Here is a 20,764-nt window from a genome sequence, read left to right on the forward strand (position 1 = left end):
CATTCACTGATTGGGGTTTTATTTTTGTTCCACCCAGTGTTCCATGACTGGTATAAACCATGGTATGTACTGTCCTGTCTGTGGGCAAGTACACATAAAAGATCCCTTGTTGCTAATGGAAACATTTAGCGGGTTTCCTATCAGACTTGTGTCAAAATTACCAAATGTTTGACATCCAATAACTGTTGATTAATATATCAATGTGCTCTAGTGGTGTCATAAACAAAACAAACTAACTGTTGGTAATTAGGCTTGTATCTATATAAACCTGTTTATTCATCTGTCCATTTAGACAGCTAATGAGCTAACTGTCCGTCCGTCCATCCATCCATCCATCCATCCATCCATCCATCTAACCTTCCTTCATTCCTTGCCATCCATCCATCCTTCCATCCATCCATCCATCCATCCATCCATCCATCCAACCTTCCTTCATTCCTTGCCATCCATCCATCCATCCATCCTGATGTGTATTCTACCACAATTTAAACTAAAATTCATGAATATTATTGGTCTGCCTGTAAAAGGCATTGCTAACCCAAAACTTCCTTTTAATAGCAGTTTGTTGACTTAATCGGTCAAATCTGTAGCCAAATTCAGCTTTTGGTTGACCAAGCAAAACATAATACAAGTAAGGCTCTTTAAAGGTTTACCACTTGCATTTATTTTAGTTTTCAATTTTAGCAATTTAATAATGAAATGTATTCTCCAAATTCAACTTTTAATTCACATTTGACGATTTTGTGAATGACAGCTTAAACTCTGAATAATGGTTTACCTGCTGAGAGACTTGACAATAATTCTGAAGAGGCGGCTTGTCACTGGGCATGATAGGGTTACTGGAAGCCAGTTAACTCACACCTATATCCAACTGTATCATATTTCCAGACATGTCTTGGTATAAAACGCCCGTATTTAACCCCCAACCTCTGTCATATGCAGAAAAAACAAACACCCAAAAGCAGTGTATACATTTTAGTGTCCATCACTTGTATAAAGAAAAGATTTAATGGCTGTTTACTCAGATTAGTATTGGAGGTCTTTTGTTCACAGAACTTTTTTTACCTATAGAAATAAATGGCGAGGTGTTTGTTGAATGTTAAAGGGTCGAGCAGGCCTGATGGTAACCAGTATACAGCTGGATACTCAGTTGAGATCTCCGTGTTTATTTTACCCTGATACGAACCGTTTGAATGTTTGCACCTTGGCGACCTGCAGATGCAGTCAAGTGCAGTTACATGCATTATGTGGGTGCGTCTTCAAAGAAACGTGAAGATAAATGTGCGTGTTTGGGCTATAAGATTGCAGTAATATATCTTCAAGCAGTTCTAATGAAGTCTGTTGGTTTCACTGGTATTTTTGTCTTAACTGGGCTTTGACAAAGATTGTCTCTGTTTGTTCACTGTGTACGTGGGAGACTTTGTGTTGTGTCTCACTATTTGTGTGGGGTGGGAAAGGACGTAGCCCTGTGTTAAAGCGCTTGCTTGATGGGCTGTCGGTCTAGGATCAATCCCCGTCGGCGGGCCCATTGGGCTATTTCTTATTCGAGTCGGAGTGCTACAATTGGTATATCAAATGTCTTGATATGTGCTGTCCTGTCTGGTATGGTGCATATAAAAGATCCCTTGCTTCTAATAAAAAATATGTTGCAGGTTTCCTCTCTAAGACTATATGTCAAAGTTACCACATGTTTGACATCCAATAGCTGATGATGAATACATCAGTGTGGTCTAGTGGTGTCTTTAAACAAAACAAACTTTACTATGTGCGTGCTGTGTGCATGACTGGTTTGATATTTAATGTGGTTTATTATTATCACCTTATGATCATACTAATTAACACTGATTCACTTTCTTTTGATATCAGATTTGATCAGCACTCATTCATAAAAGTATAAAAATACCAAGTATGAAAGCTATCCATGAAAGAATCCAAGAGTTATAAGCTAATAAACACACCTATTAATGGGGTTCAAAGTGACCGTGACCATGTTATGGTCAGATTTATTGATATGTGGGTTCTTAGACTTTCTCACTGAACAACCCGTCATTTAGAAAATGTCCACATCCAAAAAAATGCCATTGAAAAAAAACCCTGAATATAGTTCAAGACAAAATAGTGCCATGGAGAATTAAAAACTCCACGGCATTGCCGATTGCCATGGGCAATTGCAGGGTTGCTGGACAATCATATCAAGTAAGAAAATCCTCCTTAAAAAAAATTGTGGGTTACAAAGAAATATTTTATGAACTTCCAGTTAACATTGAACTTGCTCTGGAGTTAAGTCCATGGGACAGAAAGGTGTGCTTTTGAAGGACTACCTGGAGTTAAGTCCATGGGACTGAAAGGTGTGCTGTTGAAGGACCACCTGGAGTTAAGTCTATGGGACTGAAAGGTGTGCTGTTGAAGGACCACCTGGTGTTAAGTCTATGGGACTGAAAGGTGTGCTGTCGAAGGACTACCTGGAGTTACGTCCATGGGACTGAAAGGTGTGCTGTCGAAGGACTACCTGGTGTTAAGTCCATGGGACTGAAAGGTGTGCTGTCGAAGGACTACCTGGTGTTAAGTCCATGGGACAGAAAGGTGTGCTGTCGAAAGACTACCTGGTGTTAAGTCCGTGGGACAGAAAGGTGTGCTGTCGAAAGACTACCTGGTGTTAAGTCCGTGGGACTGAAAGGTGTGCTGTCGAAGGACTACCTGGTGTTAAGTCCGTGGGACTGAAAGGTGTGCTGTCGAAGGACTACCTGGTGTTAAGTTCATGGGACTGAAAGGTGTGCTGTCGAAGGACTACCTGGAGTTAAGTCCATGGGACAGAAAGGTGTGCTGTTGAAGGACTACCTGCAGTTAAGTCCATGGGACTGAAAGGTGTGCTGTTGAAGGACTATCACTCACTGCACACTGTACAAATTTGAAAGCCATCCTTTAAAATGATTACGAATTTGAAGCAATTAATGGAACTTTTATCCATTTTTGAAATGACTTTGACTATGTCCTCAGGTTACATTCATTGGACTGCAGGTATCCATTTAAAAACCTGACTTAGAGAACAACTACAACAAATGCAAAAGTCATTCAGAGTTTTTAATAATTGGAGAAACTTGACTTGTAACAGAATACCTGGAGAGCCAAATGGTTGGATACAAAATGTCACTGTATTGCCATGTTTTATGCAATGCATATATGGTAATTTTATGTCATGATCTATTCAGATACATTTTCAAAAACCATATAATCAACATATCACTTAATTGGTTTCTTCTTTTTTTGCAGACGTCAAGAAGTGTTTAAGTGGCAGTTTGAGATTGACGACGATGTCAAAGGTGAAGAAACGGGCAGAATTATCTGGACCATTGACTATGAGAAAAATGCCCCATCACTGCAGTCATATTATCCAGCCAGGAATTCTCGGGTCACAACCAGAGTACGAATTGCCAAGAGGCACCAGGAGTGGACGGTTCCAGTTTTAAAAGTCAGTATTTTCTTGCTTGTTAAAATGCATGTGGTTTTAACCAAGCTCCTATATTTGGTATAATAACCATACATGTAGCAAAAACCATATATGTGTGTTGAGTGAAACATTCTAAGATCGATGACAGTCACTTTTCACACCATTGTTTTTGGCTTCATACACAATAAAACCGGCCTCGGTGGCGTCGTGGCAGGCCATCGGTCTACAGGCTGGTAGGTACTGGGTTCAGATCCCAGTCGAGGCATTGTGTTCTTAATCCAGATACCGACTCCAAACCCTGAGTGAGTGCTCCGCAAGGCTCAATGGGTAGGTGTAAACCACTTGCACTGACCAGTGATCCATAACTGGTTCAACAAAGGCCATGGTTTGTGCTATCCTGTCTGTGGGAAGCGCAAATAAAAGATCCCTTTCTGCCTGTCATAAAAGAGTAGCCTATGTGGCAACAGTGGGTTTCCTCTAAAAAACAGTGTCAGAATGACCATATGTTTGACGTCCAATAGCCGATGATAAGATAAAAAAATCAATGTGCTCTAGTGGCGTCGTTAAATAAAACAAACTTTACTTTCATACACAATAAATAAAACATATCTTACTGTATTTTTTTTATATGATATATTTGACAAATGGTACTTTTTATTTTGTTTCATCTTTTAAAACTTAAAAGTCAATATGTTGTCTGATATACTGTAGCTAATTTTGAATTTGAATGACGTCTGTTTTCCAGTGATGCCACTTTGCATTTCTTTACAATAACAATAAACTGGGTATATGATGTTTCTTTTCAAGAATGCTGGAAAAATTCCAATTCAAAATTTCTATTAAAATTTGTTTGTACATTACTAATGCACCCGAATGTGTTTGAAGAAAATCTTGTTCTTAAAAAAATGGTATTATTTTATGAAATGTGGATTTTAAGTGAAATTAAGGTAAAATATGTTATATTTATTCTGTACAAAGCTAAAAACAAGGGTGTGAAAAGTGACAGTCGTCGACTTTAGAGTACTTTCATATTCTTGGATATTGCGTGCCACAGAACATTTATTTCTCCAGGCAGATTCAGTTTTATGCAATGTAGATTTTAAGTGAAATTAAGGTAAAATATGTTATATTTATTCTGTACAAAACCAAAAGCAAGGGTGTGAAAAGGGACAGTCGTCGAGCTTAGAGTACTTTCATATTCTTGGATATTGTGTGTCGCAGAACATTTATTTCTCCAGGCAGATTCGATATACTATGACAGTAACGCCCACCTCTTGTTTGCAAACATCCGTACATGCTGAGTGCTGTCTTTCACCTACATGGTTGACCAGTTGATTTAATTCTGTATTGATGTGTTCTCAATCAACTCACTGGGTGTTGATTTATTCCGGGAATCCTATAGCTCTTATTGATCTCCATCATTTCACTTCCCACCAATGTGTGGGGCTCTGTTTAGGTTTTCCTCTCATATTCAAATTGTCGTAGTATTTAAAAACTAGGGTCTGTCACTTTAATGATTATATTTTAGTCCCCAATTAGGACTAATTTACTGGCCTCGGTGGTGTCGTGGTTAAGCCATCGGACATACGGCTAGTAAGTACAGGGTTCACAGCCCGGTACCAGCTCCCCACCCAAAGCGAGTTCTTAAGGGTTCAATGGGTAGGTGTAAGACCACTGCACCCTCTTCTCTCTCACTACCCACTAACTCACTGTCCTGCAGACAGCCCAGATAGCTGAGGTGTGTGTCCAGGACAGCATGCTTGAACCTTTATTGGATATCCGCACGAAAATAAGTTGAAATGAAATTTTAAAGTTTCATCTTGTTTTCTTTCATGTCCATAATTCAACCAGTGAACATTATGTTAAATTTTTAGTCTTTGCCTCAACAAAGTTTGAAGCAGAAATGTAATTTTACATGTTACTTTTCTGCTGGAGGCAGCGGTAATGTAAACTTTTACATTTAGCCCCATTTTTCTCACAGACTATTAAAGTAGCAGACCCAAGTTTCAACCCGTGAAAATTTACTCTAAGTTTAGTTAATATACAAACCTGTAACACATTTGGATAAAGTTAAAACAGAGTGAAACAAGAGTCTGTGATGTTGAAATGGTCAAATGTCCTTAAAAATAGACTAAAAGTCTACTCCATTACACATGTGTTTTTTAAAATGTGAAAAATGCATTGTATGATATTAAAAACACCAGGAAGGAAGGAAGTGTCTTATTTACGACACACTCAACACATTTTATTTACGGTTATATGGAGTCGGATATATGGTTAAGAACCACACAGATATTGAAAGAGGAAACCCACTGTCGCCACATCATGGGCTACCCTTTGATATACCAGACATTGTGCTTTGGATGTACGGAAATAAAAAATCTAAACAATAAAATCTAAATAAAGTACGATTTTAGTTAAAAATGTGCCTTAGTGTTTAAAAACTAGGGTATGTCACTTTAAGTCATAGATCAGTGAAATGTTGGCCATCAAAATGCATGTTAAATTTTAAAGAAATAAACTTTAATAATTTAATTAATAATCAGTTTTATATTTGAAATTAGGAAAGATTAAACATTATATTTTAATCTTTGTTTACCCCATATATCAATTCACAATAAACAAAAGGTAAATTTTGTTTTCTTCAATAACATCATGTTGATTTATTAATCTACATTTTTCCATTGGCAGCAAGGGATCTTTTATATATGCACTTTTTCACAAACAGGACAGCACATGCCACTAAACATTTAATTGTTTAGAATTCTTGTATTTTTGTGATAGTGGGTGTAGAATATAACCGGTAGATGCAATTTTTCCTTAGTTACAAAGTCTGTATTGTCACCCAAGAGAAATGATGAAACAAATGTAAAATCATCAAAAAAGAAACTCCTTGATGGATTATTTAAACAATCTATCAAATACTGAAAACAAACATTCTAAATATAAAACGACTGCAATTGTATTTGATCATTATTAATATACATATCAAAACTATCAAAAGTGTGAATAACTGGCAACATTAATTCATTTACTGATGCATCATACCAGTAAAAAAGGCAGAATATTTTGGGTGTCTGTGTATTTTATGTGAATTTATTATATAACATTTAGCGAAATATCTTAAAATATCAGTGAAATAAAAGTCACTCAGTGATGGTAACACATTTAGTCTAATTTAGAGTGAAAATTTCACTATTTCACTCTAAAATGTGTTATCGTCACTGTAGAAAGTGTTATCTTCACTGTAAGAAAGCTGGAACTATTTTGCTGCTGGCATTTTAAAAATAAAAGTGAATTGCCAAAAGTTATATAATAAATAGAAAATTTCATGTTTTTTGTCCAATATGATTTATATCTCATCTCGTGAACTTTGCAATCATATCACACTCATTGCACAAGTTCGACTCATGGAATATTATTGCAAACTTCACTCGATGAGCTATAAATCATACTGGACAAAAAACATGAAATATCCTCTATATATTGCACATCTTTCAATGAATTCAGAAGGCAGAAATGCGAAACATGATGTGGCACTCATGATATGGCTCAAGGCTGAAGTCAGCTACAGAAAGCTTTCATACAATATTTCTAATGAGAAATTAAAAAATCTTCAAAAGCATCATTCTGTGCCGTCTTGCCTTTGAATGGGTTTTGATGACTTGTTAGGCCACCAGGAAATCTCCACACACTGGCCTCGTTAAGAAGAGTGGATGCACCATCTTTCCTTTGGCGCCAACCGTAAGAGTTGAAAAGGTTTCAAAGGCATAGTTTTTTTATTTATTATTATTACTTCTCTAGGGTGAGACGTAGTCCTGTGGTAAAACACTCACTTGATGAGCGGTTGGTCTGAGATCGATTCCCGTCTGTTGTGGGCTATTTGTTTTCATTCCAGCCAGTGCTCCACGACTGGTATATCAAAGGCCATGGTATGTGCTATCCTGTCTGTGGAGTGGTGCATATATAAGATCCCTTGCTACAAATGGAAAAATGTAGCATGTTTCCCCTCTAAGACGTAATGTTGAAATTTCCAAATTTTTGACATCCAATAGCCGATGATTAATAAATCAATGTGCTCTAGTGGTGTTGTTAACTTTCTGATGCAAGAAATATTGTGTTGCTGCATGGAACTGATACGCAATCTCATTGTTAATTTAGCAGTTACAAGTATGGTAATTACAACATGTCATTTAGGGGGAATGATGTAGCTCAGTGGTAGAGCACATTGTTAATTTAGCAGTTACAAGTATGGTATTTACAACATGTCTTCAAGGGGGAATGATGTAAGCTCAGTGGTAGAGCACATTGTTAATTTAGCAGTTACAAGTATGGTATTTACAACATGTCTTCAAGGGGGAATGATGTAGCTCAGTGGTAGAGCACATTGTTAAATTAGCAGTTACAAGTATGGTATTTACAACATGTCTTTTAGGGGGAATGAGTGGTAGAGCACATTGTTAATTTAGCAGTTACAAGTATGGTAATTACAACATGTTTTCTAGGGGGAATGATGTAGCTCCATGGTAGAACACTTGCCTGAGATGTGGCAGGTTGTAGGATCAATTCATATGTGTTGTCCTGTCACTGACATTCATTTCATATCATTGCTGCTGTTTAGTAGGAGTAACCCAAGTGATAGCAGCAGGTTTTTACTGGTGCTCTAGACCAAGAATTGCAATAACTGTAAACCAGACATCAAATTGTTAAAATGTTTCCTTTCTTTTTGACTTGATCTTGAGAATGTAGAACAGAGTCAGGTTCAGGAAAGCAAGTGCTGGCGATTGCTCACAAGACAGATTTTTGCACCTAATTTTAAATGAATGTGATATAACAGAACATGATGGTACCAGTTAAATAGATTATAGGCACCTGCCTTCCAGTCGAGGCATGGGATTTTTAATCCAGATACCGACTCCAAACCCTGATTGAGTGCTCCGCAAGGCTCAATGGGTAGGTGTAAACCACTTGCACCGACCAGTGATCCATAACTGGTTCAACAAAGGCCATGGTTTGTGCTATCCTGCCTGTGGGAAGCACAAATAAAAGATCCCTTACTGCTAATTGGAAAGAGTAGCCCATGTAGTGGCGACATCGGGTTTCCTCTCAAACTCTGTGTGGTCCTTAACCATATGTCTGATGCCATATAACCCTAAATAAAATGTGTTGAGTGCGTCGTTAAATAAAACATTTCTTTCTTCTTTTTTTCCCTGCATATGTCATACATGTCACATTTACTGTAGTTGTCAACTGAGAACAGCTACATGTAATTATGAAAAGCTCTTTGTTGTCAATAAACTAACATTCCTTTTCTTTGCATGGATGGACAAGCTAGCCTCCATAAAACAGGTCTTATTAAAAAATACAATCTTAGACTTCATATGACAAGAGTGTTGCTTTCTAAACACATGCTTTTTTATGTCTGGTATGACTTCACATTTTCATGGGTTTTTTTCACTTATTCTTTCAGGATCATGAGATGCTCAACACCGCCGTCTTGACAGGCCAAAGGTTGTTGTACCCGCTACACATCTTTGCCGTGAATGACATCGGCACATTTCACGATGTCACTCACATGACGGCCTGTCACTCATCCGATCGAGATGTTCTCAAGGTTTGTTTAAATAAATGTTGTACTTTTAGAAAATAGTACTTTTGAAGCTCAGGACCAACCAGTAAAAAAAAAGACTGCTTTTATGTTTCATAAAACTGGTCTTTTTGAGTCCCTAATATGAATTAAGTAATAAATGTCAAATATAGCATGTATGTAGCTTTCTCATTACTCTTTAAAAAAATATTTCTTTGAGTTTGTGAAAATAAATGTTTTATGTTCAGAAAAGAGTATATTTGAACCTCGCAACAATAAAGAAAGAAAAAAGAGACTGCTTTTTGTTTCACAAAATTGGTCTTTTATGCGTTCCTAACATGAATTAAGTGATAAATATCAGTTAAAACATGCATGTAGATTCCTTGTTTTATTTTAGATTCAAAAAGAAATAAATTAAACAGCAGTTTTTATTTAATGAGGAAAAACTTGCTTGAGAAGCACTAAAATAGGTGCAATATCTCTTTCTCTCTCTCTCTCTCTGTGTGTGTGTGTGTGTGTGTGTGTGTGTGTGTGTGTGTGTGTGTGTGTGTGTGAGTGTGTGTGTGTGTGTGCATGTGTGTGTGTTGCCCTTCCCACTTATTATATTTATATAACCACCATAGTGATTATTGTTTGTGCTTGGAAGTTAGGAAAGTTATGTTCTGGTTAAGTAATGCCTCTTGTTTCCAGTATACTATTACCCATACAAATATTCATTGTTGTATTCAAAGATATTTGAACTTTGTTTATGTGCAAGTTTCAGCTTTGTGGTGTGTATTTCTGAATGAAAGCCATTAGCTGGAAAACTTAGCCATCTCATTACATATGGTTAATAATAATATTCATAGATGCCTGCTTTCAGGGCAACACCTCACTGACCACTAAATGTCAGACTGCGGTCACTTATTTAGGGCTGCTGATTGCACACAAATGATGGCGATAAGTGATATGTTTAAATGAAGTGAAAAATGGTCCATAAGTAACCCAGTTTGTTGCTAAATGTGATTGAATGCTTACAACAATGTGTGTGTGGCTTCCATTAATTTTGTTTATTTCTTTGGAGGAGCAGTGCTATTATTGTCCTGTTACATCTGTAATTTGTGCCGCACTTTTACCAATCTAATACCAGTTGATTTATTGGGTAATAAATATTGTTTAAACCAAAACCATTGTTTTAGCTTTAAAAAAAATCTTAAGAAAGTCTTAAGGACGCTGTAGCCTTAAAAATATTTAAATCAATGAAAGCAGTTTCCAAATTTGAGAGGTCGTAAAGGAATGATATATTTTTCTCTTTTTTTTTTTTATTGAAAAAGACAGCTGCATCCTTAAAGGAAACATGTCACGTAAACCATATTTGGCACCAACCATGTACAATTAATTATAAATTGAATCACCTAAAAAAAAAAATTATAAAAAAAAAATTACTTAAAATATCTCCATAAAAGAACCCCAGATACGAGCTCTTAGCGGAAATTGCCGATCTTTAATGAGCAGGGCAATCACGAGGTCCGTGACGTCAGAGACGCGTCGCTTGATCTGAAGCCTTACACTTAAAAGCATTAGTCCGTACCACTCATAAAGAATCTAAGACTTGCACAGCTTACCAAAACAATGAGTGTTCGTTCGCAAAACGTTTTGCCGTATCAATATGAGCTGTTAGTAAATGAAGAAAGACACACATTTACTTACAACAGTGATACTGAAGACAAAACGGATAGCGAGTCGGAGGGTGGAGAAACTGATGGTGCCAGACCAGACCGGTCGACCAATTTACAGCCCGGAGCCCGAAAGTAACCCGGAGACAAAACCAAACTCTGATGCTAATGCCGAGGTGTATACTGTTCATATTTAGTATAAAGATACACCTCGATATGATGTATTTAAATATGTAAAAAATATAAATGTAGGACAAAAAAAAAATTGGTTTTTTTTTTTTAGAAAATATCGCATTTTTTATGTTCGGGCTGTACATAATAAAATCTGTATGCACAGTGTAAACAAACGCTCTAATTTACGACAAGGCGCTTCACTTTTATTAACCTGGCTTGTAAAACAACATAAATGACTTGAGAGTATAATCAACTTTTAAACTAAATATATTTCTATGCATCAATAGAACGAAATGGGGTTATAGTATTTTTCTCTCATAAAAAAAAAGTAGCATATTATTAGGCCTATTGGTAGGGTGCGTTAGAGTAAAAACGACCACTCACGATACCCAAGTGATAATTTTCTTTTCTTTGGTACTACGTAATTGGTCAGTTTTGTAATTTTAGATGGGGAAAGTCTACTTAATCAAGGGTTTTTACAGCATTATTTACAGTAATGAAGCAGGGCGGCTGATAATGTCCATTAACATTGTACTATAGTCGCGACAGGTTACGCCACAATACCCTGTGATCTTAAAAAAAAACTGGCACGTATTTTGTACGTATGTCTAGACCGTGGTAATCACTTACCTGGTCGATACCCTGCAATATACACCTGCCAATCAGGAATCACATGTGCAGGCCACGGAAAGAAAGGACCAATTAACTAAAACAACACTCCGATTCTCAAGTCAGCCCGTGGATGAAACATAATAGTTATTTCGACACCGACAGTAGTGGTTTATTTTGTATTGAACTTCGTGTTGCTTTGGGGCTTCGGGCGATGAGGAACGTTTTTGTGACGTATTCCGCCCGAAGATTAAAAACATTATTTAAAATTATTATTGTTTTCTACACGTTTTTTTAAAAACATATTTAAATACATCGTACTGAGATGTATCCTCATGCCAAATCCCATGTTTGTATATGCCATATTTAATTACTTATTGACGTTTCCTTCTTCGGACGGTGAATACAGATTTTGTTATGTAGGCCTACAGCCCTAACATGAAAAATCTTTTTTTTTTCCAAAAAAATAAATAAATAAAAAATTCTACATTTTTGTTTTAACATATATAAATACATCATGCTGAGGTGTATCTTTGTGCCAAATATGTACAATGTACACCTCGGCATTCGCAACCGAGTACTGTTTTTGTCTCCGGGTAACGTTCAGGCTCCGGGCTGTAAATCGGCCGACACCAAAGTACTATGCGGTGTTGGTGTCCAATCTTTTCTTTTGCGATAAAATACACGCGTCTTTCTTCGGATACAATCCTTTGGAAAACCATAAAAAGACAATCCCGATCGTTTTTAAACTGTTTATTTTTACACCCAAAGGCCGCGCAGTACGGCACTGTTGGACTGAAAAGATCGTAAGCCCCTTACTCCATATATAAACAGTTAACAACAATGGAAGAGTACAGCGGCTCTGACGTCACTTCCCTTTTTTCCCGAACGCTCACGAAGAAATATGCATAAATCGTATTTTGATACTGATGAGCGTAATTTCTTCATTTTAAGTTAACTACACGTATTTTATTGTTATAAAGTTATTTGTATATTATTTTTATATCATTTTTCTTTTAAAATGAGCTATAATATGGTCTCGTGTCATGTTTCCTTTAAAGGTAGGGTCAACTCAAACAAGAGCCTTATGTGTTGTGAAGATGCATACCCGGACCACCAACACATACTGACACTTTAACAAATGAAAAATGCGTAATTTTAGAGTTAATAAAAAAAACATGATTATTCCTGCTAACTGGGGGCAGCCATTTTGTTTCATTTTTGTGACGTCCGGTGGTATAGCTTGGGGCGAAGTTACATCAGCTCCGTCCATCTTCTCTGTGCACAGTGTAAACAAACGCTCTAATTTACGATAGGCGCTTCGCTTTCATCAACCTGACTTGTAAAACAACATAAATGACTTGATAGTATAATAAACTATTTCGCTAAATATATTTCAGGTTACATCAATAGAAAGAAATAGTTATAGTATTTTTCTTTTTTAAAAAATCCAAAGAAAAAATACATACTATTAGGCCTATTGGTAGGGCATGTTCCAGCAAAAACTACCACTCACGATACCCAAGTGATACTTTTGTTTTCTTGTGGACGATGTAATTGGTCAGTTTTGTGATATTAGATGGGAAAGTCTACTTAATCAGGGGTTTTACAGTAATAAAGCAGGGCGGTTGGTAATGTCCATTACGATTTGAGGTGTATCCGTGCTGTTATCACACAATACCCTGTGATCTTCATAAAAGAGGCACGTCTTTTTAGTGTGTCTAGACACAGTGTCTGGGGACCGTCTGAATATACACCTGCCAATCAGGAACCACAGAAAGGCCACGGAAAGAAAAGACCAATTAACCAAGAAAACACTCCAATTATTGTTTCAGTACGTGGGTTAATTTATGTACGAAACATAATACAGTTATTTCAACACTTTGAGTCTGACAATGGTGGTTTATTTTGTATTGAAAAATAATATATATAATTGGTGCTGGCTTTCTGGGATAGTACAAAATGGCTGCACCCGTTATATATAATAGCCGTCACATTTAACCGTTTTATTAATTAACTATACGATTATACTTGTGATATTAAGCAATAATGTGCATTATATATCGTTGAATATGCATACCAGGCCAAGTGCCTTAATTGTCCCCACCTTTAAAGGAGCAGACCCTAGTTTCAGCCCATGAAAATGGGCACTGAGTTTAATTAATCTACAAACCTGCAACACATTTGGATAAAGTTATATTAGAGAGAAGTTAAAGTCTGTGATGCTTAAACAGGGAAATACTGTGTACAAATAACTGAAGCTTGTCTTGATAACCATTACTTCTCAGAAAAACGTTTCGTTTTTAGAATTATAAAAAATGCATTTTGGAGTATTACAAATAATAAATAATAAAATATAAGTATTTCTGATTTAAATTATCAAAACAGCTGGCTTTAATAATGAAAACTATGTCGTAGTGTTTAGAAACTAGGATCTGTCACTTTAATGATTACATTTTAGTCACCAATTAGGACTAAGTTTAACAGGCCTCTAAGAATTGACACTGGCCTCAGTGGCGTGGTCAGGCCAGGCCATCGGTCTACAGGCTGGTAGGTACTGGGTTCGGATCCCAGTCGAGGCATGGGATTTTTAATCCAGATACCGACTCCAAACCCTGAGTGAGTGCTCCGCAAGGCTCAATGGGTAGGTGTAAACCACTTGCACCGACCAGTGATCCATAACTGGTTCAACAAAGGCCATGGTTTGTGCTATCCTGCCTGTGGGAAGCACAAATAAAAGATCCCTTGCTGCCTGTCGTAAAAGAGTAGCCTATGTGGCGACAGCGGGTTTCCTCTAAAAAAAAGTGTCAGAATGACCATATGTTTGACGTCCAATAGCAGATGATAAGATAAAAATCAATGTGCTCTAGTGGCGTCGTTAAATAAAACAAACTTCTTCTTCTTCTAAGAATTGACAATTTGCTAAACCCAATTATGGACGATCCCAAAATAAATTTAGGTAATCTATTTCCTTATTGCGTAGTCCATCATGTCACTGTAAATGATGTCCTAAATTTAATGTGTGCGAAAATTAGATTTGTTTGAGTGGCATGCCAGGGAAATTATCATTCCTGCAAGTTTAAAAGGCCTGTATAATAATGAGCAGCTGAGGTACAGTTACACATTAATTTCATTTCCCTGCCATCAAGTTAGCATAAATGTATCATCAAATGAGTTTCCATAACATGCAAAGGTGTTAATATTCTGAAATATTTCTCAATTAAAGTCATCTCACTCTTGTTGTAAAGATTGATTTTTTTTTAATTTCAATTATTTTGTTGTGAGGAAGTCATGTTGGCCAAGGGAATAAGATGCTGAGCGAATAAGACGCTGGACTGTCAAATGTCATACATGTCAGTGTAGTAGGTTCGAAACCTGCCAACTGACATTTTGTGTTTTTAATTATTATACTCTTAAAAAAAAGTAGGGGAACTCTAATAAGAATTTACAATTGCCAAAATTGTAAGGTATATTAGCTGTGGGGAATGGTTATATGATAATAGTGAATTAATTAGGCAAACATTACAACCGGTAGTTCAGTATTACAGTAGGTTTTATGACCACCAAAGATATTGAAGGACGATTGGGGTCAGAAGTGAAATTTGAAAGTGGATGTTTTTTTGTCAGTAAATCACAAATTCAAACAATAAAAATGACTAAAATCAAAACAATAACAACTGTATGATCAACAGAATGAAAAAAGATTGACAGAAATAATGTTCCACAGTGATTAATGGACCTTCCTGGAAATTGTCAAAATCGAGAATGACACCCCACGTACGTGTATGGGGCAACTGTGTGATGCACATGCAAACTATGGAATGTGTTTTGGTGTGTTAATAAACAGACCTGAACGTTCTTTACTAGGATGTCTGTGGTCAAAATGTATGAATTAATATTTCAGGTTCGCCTACTTTTTTTTAAGAATATATAATGTGATTGATTTCTCTCAACAGGTGCTACCCGATTGTTCCATGATATACCTGGACGGTAATGAGACGAACGGCTCGCACAATGTCACTGTGATCGCCAAGACTGGAGTATACACGTCCTTCCTGTTCCTTCGTGTGTGGGTTCCCGAGAGTCGCCTTGACCTTCAACTCTCGGACAACAAGCTCAGTCAGATTCGGGGATGGAAGGTCCCCAGATACAACTCACGCAGGTGAGTGATTGCAGGAGTAACCGCAACTAATAACATCAGCTGTTTTATTTTCAGACTGAATTATGTATGTTATCTGTGTTGAATTATCTAATGGATATTTATGTATCTGCCTAGGTTGAATTAGACCGCAGTTGCACTGCATCTATACAAAAAACAGAAGAGTTAAAGTTTGTTTTGTTTAACAACACCACTAGAGCACATTGATATCTTAATCATAGGCTATTGGATATCAAACATTTGGTAAGTTTGACATGTAGCTTAAAAGAGGAAACCCGCTACATTTTTGCATTACTAGCAAGGGATCTTTTATACGCAGCATCCCACAGACAGGATAGCAGATACCACAGTCATTGATATACCAGATGTGGGGCACTGGCTATAGTGAGAAATTGTCTGTGTTGAATTATTCAATGGATATTTATGTATCTGTCTATTTCGAATTAGATAGCAATTCCACTGCGTCCATACTGATTTGTAGAGAAATGTATATTTTAGAGACATAAAAAATGAGAACATGTTCTAAACAGTGAAGACGCAGCAATTATGTTATCTGCTTCAAACTGTGAAGCTTATACTCAGCGGTAACAGACATGCTAAATAAATACATTGATTTATTTTTGTTTCTCTGTAACATGCATGTCTATGCAGATGCCATGGGACTGTTTTTATGATTGTTATGCAAACAAACAAAAAAATAAAAATAAATAAAAAAGAAATGAAACAAGCATTCTGGGAGTACTGCTAAGGCAGTACATGTCACCTTCATGGTCCAAACAATGTTTGTATCTCCTAAGTTCAAGGGCCATGACTCTTGTCAAAAATAGGCCAATCCCCATGAAAAATCAAACTTGATGTGTAACTACCTTATAAAGTATACACAAAATGTCAGCATAATATCTTAAGGTTTTGTGGGGAAAAAAAGTCCAGAAAACTGTGTGGGACAGACAGACAGGACTGAGACAAAACCTATAGTCGCTTCCAGTTGGACGAGACAGTTGGGACAGTGAAAAAAGTGGGATATAGCAAGTTACAAAAATAGTAAAAAGTTTAAAGTTTGTTTTGTTTTGTTTAATGACTCAACTAGAGCACATTAATTTATTAATCATCGGCTATTGAATGTCAAACATTTCGTAATTTTGACATATAGTCTTAGAGAGGAAACCTGTCACATTTTCCCATTAGTAGCAAGGGACCTTTTATATGCACCATCCCACAGACAGGATAACACATACCACAGCCTTTGATATACCAGTCGTGGTGCACTGGCTTGAATGAGAAATAGCCCAGTGGGTCCACCGACGGGGATCGATCCTGTACCGATTGCATCAAGTGAATGCTTTACCACTGGGCTAAATCCCGCCCCCGTAGCAAGTTACAAATGTAAATGATTGACTCCGCTGATATGGCTTGAGGCTTCCATACAGTAAAAAGCTTTCTTTCATATAATATTCTCAATGAGAAATGAAAAACTTCAAACGTATTGTAGTGCGAGACTTGAAGTGTATTATTGATTAGATAACAGCCGATACTCTTCTATTAGTTTACCTTTTTGACAGGACGAAAACCCACTGTGATATCCGGTTGCAGTTACATATGCATTCTTTTGATCATTGAGCATGTTAGCTGAGTGTTTAAAATATTAATATCTTTATTGTTGTCGAGATTGGCTTATCTCATTACCTCGGTGTCTTATCTTACAGGGTGTCTAGCGCGAAAAGCTTTGATGTGGCGAGATCTGTTTTGATGTAAGCCTCGTTTACTGATCTCGTACCATGTCAGGTGGCAATGTATGTCAGTGTGCTGTAAGCTTTCTATCACACTGGATTATGAAATGTAATAACGATAAAAAGCAACAACAAAAAAAGCAGTGAAACATATATCAGTGCATCATGTAACTAATCTGAAATTCACAACTTGAAAAAACTTAACTTTTGACTTTAAAATAAGTTGAGAATGGTTGTTCAGGTTACCGGGAGATTACCACATGTCAGTGAAGTTGAAAATACTTTGCTCTCAGCCCAATTATTCATGATTTACTGAAGTGTCATTTCCTTATGAATCATGGCAATTTGTCCCCTTACTTCCTAGTTTTATAGGGCGGAATGTAGCCCAGTGATGAAGGGCTAGCTTGATGTGCGGTCGGTTTGGGATCGATCCCAGTCAGTGGACCCATTGGGCTATATTATCACTCCATCCAGTGCACCACGACTGGTATATCAAAGGCTGTGGTATGTGCTATCCTGTTTGTGGGATGGTGCATATGAAAGATCCCTTGCTGCTAATCGAAAAGAGTAGTCCATGAAGTGGTGACAGTGGGTTTTCTCTCTCAATATCTGTGGGGTCCTTAACCATATGTCTGATGTCATATAACCGTAAATGAAAAATGTGTTGAGCGCATCGTTAAATAAAACATTCCTTCCTTCCTTCCTAGTTGTAATTTTATACCTGAATTCTTGCGCACTGTTACAGTTACAATTTGATGGTTGGCAGACCTCATGATTTACCACTCTGGGTCCTCATCTCTCCCCATAGATTTCAACTAGTGCAAGGAAAGTGATTTTTAACTTCCAGGGGTGGGCTTTAGCTCAGTCGGTTGAGCACTTGCCTGAGTGTTTGTGTCACAGGATGAAACCACCTCAGTGGATCCATTCATCTGATTGGGTTTTTTTCTCATTCCAACTAGTGCACCACAGCTAGTCAAAGGCCATGGTATGTGCTTTCCTGTCTGTGGGAAAGTGGATATAAAAGATCCCTTGTTGCTAATGAAAAAATTTTGAGGGTTTCACCAGTGATAACTAAGACTATATGTCAAAATTACCAAATGATTGAAATCCAATTATTGATAATTAATAAATCGATGTGCTCTAATGACATCGTTAAACAAGACAAACTTTAACTTCAACTTTCAAATTCCCTTAGTATGTGAATTTTTAATAGTACTACAATAGGATTAAATTTCAATGCTCTATATACATGGGAAATATGATACTATCTTTTAAGATTATGGGGAGCTTTAATGACTTTCATCATTTTTTTTTTTCTCTCTCTCTAAAGTCTTGAGTTGTTTGGGTTTTTTTTTTTTTTTAATACATGACCACAACATGTGACATTGATCTACTTGGTATAGTTTTGTATAACCTATTTTTGTTCATGCATTGAATTTATGACAATATTTACATGTTCATAACAGGTTACGTAAAAATTACACGGGTTACCTGAATTTGTTTTTGTGCAACCTATAAATGGTTTACGCAAATCTTAAATTCGCAGAGGCCTGGATGCAAGTGTCAGTCCTGCGAGAAAAGCAATATGAATAAATAACAAAGATAGCTGGAACATTGTCTGATACCCATCTTTATGTATAAGTCTGTCTGTGAAAGGATTCGATAAAAATAATAATTGGAATTGTAAGCGTGATAACGTATTCTGTCCCGCAAAGACAAGAAGGCAGACCAGACCAGACTTGGTGTTATAGTGTTTCAGCCATTGGACTTAAGGCTGGTAGGTACTGGGTTCGCAGCCCGGTACCAGCTCCCACTCAGAACAAGTGTTAATGACTCAGTGGGTAGGTGTACGGCTACTACACTAACTTCTCTGTGACTATCTAGGAACAGGACGTAGCCCAGTGGTAAACATTCGCTTGATGCGCGGTCAGTCTAGGATTGATCCCTATCGGTGGGCCCAATGGGCTATTTCTTGTTCCAGCCAGTGCACCACGACTGGTATATCAAAGGCCGTGGTATGTGCTATCCTGTCTATGGGATGGTGCATATAAAAGACCCCCTTGCTACTAATGGAAAAATGTAGCCGGTTTCCTCTCTGAGACTATATGTCAAAATTACCAAATGTTTGACGTCCAATAGCCGATGATTAATAAATCAGTGTGCTCTTGTTGTGTCATTAAACAAAATAAACTTTCTGTGACTATTCACTGACATCTAACCATTAGCCACTGTTCTGGACCTGTAGACGGCTCGAATAGCGTGAACCTTATTTGGATATAAACAAGAAAATATGATTAAAATTAAATTATTGCAAAAAGCATTAAGTGGTGAATTGTGGTAAATTTATCAGTATAATTGGTAACAATTTTCAGAAAGTCACCTTTGTTACTTTTCTTTCATTTGGTACACTGACGCCATATAACTGTAAATACAATGTGTTGAGTGCGTCATTAAATAAAACATTTCTTCCTTTCTTGCTTTCTTTCTTTCTTTCATTTGGTACATAAAGGCTTTTTTTTTCTTCTTTTTTTCTTTTTTTTAGCTTGGAGGAGTTTTACATGCTTATATACATACCACAAAGGTTTCAAGCATTCATGTTTTTTTAAGCAGTTGAATAATCATATTTCTCGAGGTTAACCTTTCAGGAAGATATGTATCTCTGGCATCTGGCTATATTATTTTTATGAATATTAGTCCCCTACCAGTCCAACTGGAGGGGACAATAGAATTCGTCTCCATCCTTCTGTCTGTCTGTCTGTCTGTCTGTCTGTCTGTCTGTCCATCTGTCCCACATTTAGTTTTTCAGACATTTTTTGCACAATGCTTCAAGGAATTGAGCTAAAATTTTGCGTATAGCTGGATCACGCTCTGTTACAGATTAAATGTGACTTTTCATGGCAACGGACCAATTGTTTAGCCCTTGAACTTAGTAGATATGAAATTTGTTGGGCCCAGTAGGGGGCATGTATTCTCAGAATGTTTGTTTTAAAATAATATAACTCATACGGAACTCATTCTGTACACAGTTATCACTTGTGCATTTTGCCTTATCAGGTCTTTTTTTTTTGTCATTTCTTTGGTGGTACCATGAAAATAGGAAGGAAGGAAATCTTATATTTAACGACACACTCAACACATTTTATTTACGGTTATATGGCATCAGACATATGGTTAAGGACCACACCGACATTGAAAGAGGAAACCTGCTGTCGCCACTTTATGGGCTACTCTTTTTCAATTGTCAGCAAGGGATCTTTTATATGCACCATCCCACAGATAGGATAGTACATACCACAGCCTTTGTTACACCAGTCGTGGTGCACTGGCTGGAACAAGAAATAGCCCATTGGGCCCACCGATGGGGATCAATCCTAGACTGACAGCCATTGTTACACCAGTCGTGGT

General features: G+C 37.0%; 1 protein-coding gene across 1 annotated transcript in view; it reads left to right on the plus strand.

Annotated features, from left to right (window-relative positions):
- LOC121368124 (transmembrane protein 132C-like) overlaps positions 1-20,764 on the plus strand; it is a 116,665-nt gene that overhangs the window by 80,878 nt on the left and 15,023 nt on the right. Inside the window, exons 4-6 of the mRNA XM_041492699.1 lie at positions 3,271-3,469; positions 8,919-9,062; positions 15,430-15,635. Coding sequence (XP_041348633.1) covers positions 3,271-3,469; positions 8,919-9,062; positions 15,430-15,635 — 549 coding nt within the window. The remainder of the gene's footprint in view (positions 1-3,270; positions 3,470-8,918; positions 9,063-15,429; positions 15,636-20,764) is intronic.

Source organism: Gigantopelta aegis, chromosome 3 (genome assembly GCF_016097555.1).
Source record: "Gigantopelta aegis isolate Gae_Host chromosome 3, Gae_host_genome, whole genome shotgun sequence".
Taxonomy (NCBI): domain Eukaryota; kingdom Metazoa; phylum Mollusca; class Gastropoda; order Neomphalida; family Peltospiridae; genus Gigantopelta; species Gigantopelta aegis.